We start from the raw sequence: 1,298 nt of genomic DNA, 5'->3' as shown, positions 1-1,298 counted from the left end.
GGGCGGCGGTGGCATGGCGCCGCTGGTGGGCCGCCAGCTTGGAGGGGTAGCAGAAGGACTTGGGGCACTGCGGGCAGGGGTAGGGCCGGGCGCCCCCAGCGTGCGTGTGGCGGTGGGCGGCCAGCTTGGAGGGGTAGCAGAAGGACTTGGGGCAGTCTGGGCAGGGGTAGGGGCGGGCCGGCGAGTGGGTCCAGCGGTGGGCGGCCAGCTTGGATCGGTGGCCAAAGGCCTTGGGGCAGTCCGGGCAGGGGAAGGGGCGGGCGCCGCTGTGGGTGAGGCGGTGGGCGGCCAGCTTGGAGGGGTACGAGAAGGCCTTATCGCAGTCGGGGCAGGGGTGTGGGCGGGCCCCGCCGTGGGCCAGGCGGTGAGTGGCCAGCTTGGAGGGGTACGAGAAGGCCTTGTCACAGTCTGGGCAGCGATGAGGCCGCTGGAGTGGCGGCGGGCGTCGGGCCCTGGACGGGCCTGGGCGCTCGGAGGAGGCTGCTGCCGGGCTGCGCTTTGGCTTGGAGGCTTTGCTGGAGGCTGGGGGGAGAGGAATGGGCGGTGGAAGGGCCGTCCGGCGCCTGCCGTGCCCACCCTCCCAGGGTGCCTCCTAGCGTTTGTGAGTCCTTCCCAGACGGCTGGGCTTAGGGAGGCCCCCAGGGCCCCCGGCTAGGAATCCCATGCCCAGAGCGGGCTGCTCCATGCCAACCCCTTCACGGAGCCCTGGCAGGCTCTTACCCCCTCCGTTGGTGGCTGGCTCCTTGGCAGACGGGCTTCTCCCCCTACCCCCAGGCCCTTGCTCCCCTCGCTCCAGCATGATGCCGGCGGGGCTGCACCTGGGGGAGAACAGAAGGGGCACTCGGTCAAGGCCTCTTTCGGGGCCAAGCAGCGCCCAGCTGGCGAGGATGCTGTGGGTAGAAGCATGGAACCCGAGTGGGGGCGGGGCTGGCAGGGACGGAATCGAAGCCCGCTGGAGGCGGGGCCTCGGGGCTTGGGGCGGGGCTTCGAGACACCGGGAAGATAAATGGGGCGGGGCCGCGGAGCTCCGGGAGGCTTGGAGGCGGGACTAAAGAGCTCGGGGGCGGAGTTACCCGGTTCCGGGGCTCAGGCTTGCTCTGGGTCCATGGAGGGTGCGTTAACCCCTTCGTCCCCGCAGCCGCGTCTCATCGCCGGCGCCGGGCGGGGAAGGGCGCCTGGAGACCTGGAAGAGGAAGCAGCGCGAGCGGCCGATGCAAGGAGGACCCAGGAGTCCGGCCTCCACCCTAGAGAAGCCAGGGGTAGGGCCTCAGCCCCGTCGCCCTGCCTCGGGCCCCGGC

The 1,298-nt window shown here is 71.7% G+C and overlaps 1 protein-coding gene across 1 annotated transcript; it reads right to left on the bottom strand.

Moving 5' to 3' along the window:
• Positions 1-4: 4 nt before the first annotated feature.
• Positions 5-1,292, bottom strand: ZNF575 (zinc finger protein 575; the record flags this gene model as incomplete). Its single annotated transcript, XM_044683469.1, has 3 exons — positions 1,074-1,292; positions 721-818; positions 5-522 (listed from the first exon to the last, which is right to left on the bottom strand). Coding segments are annotated over exons 2-3 (597 nt in total), but the record flags the coding sequence as incomplete, so codon positions are not given.
• Between the last annotated feature and the right edge of the window lie 6 nt (positions 1,293-1,298).

Source organism: Gracilinanus agilis, unplaced genomic scaffold (genome assembly GCF_016433145.1).
Source record: "Gracilinanus agilis isolate LMUSP501 unplaced genomic scaffold, AgileGrace unplaced_scaffold2242, whole genome shotgun sequence".
Classification (NCBI taxonomy): Eukaryota; Metazoa; Chordata; class Mammalia; order Didelphimorphia; family Didelphidae; genus Gracilinanus; species Gracilinanus agilis.
The sequence above is the reverse complement of the archived record's forward strand: the minus strand, read 5'-3'. Positions and strand labels throughout refer to the sequence as shown.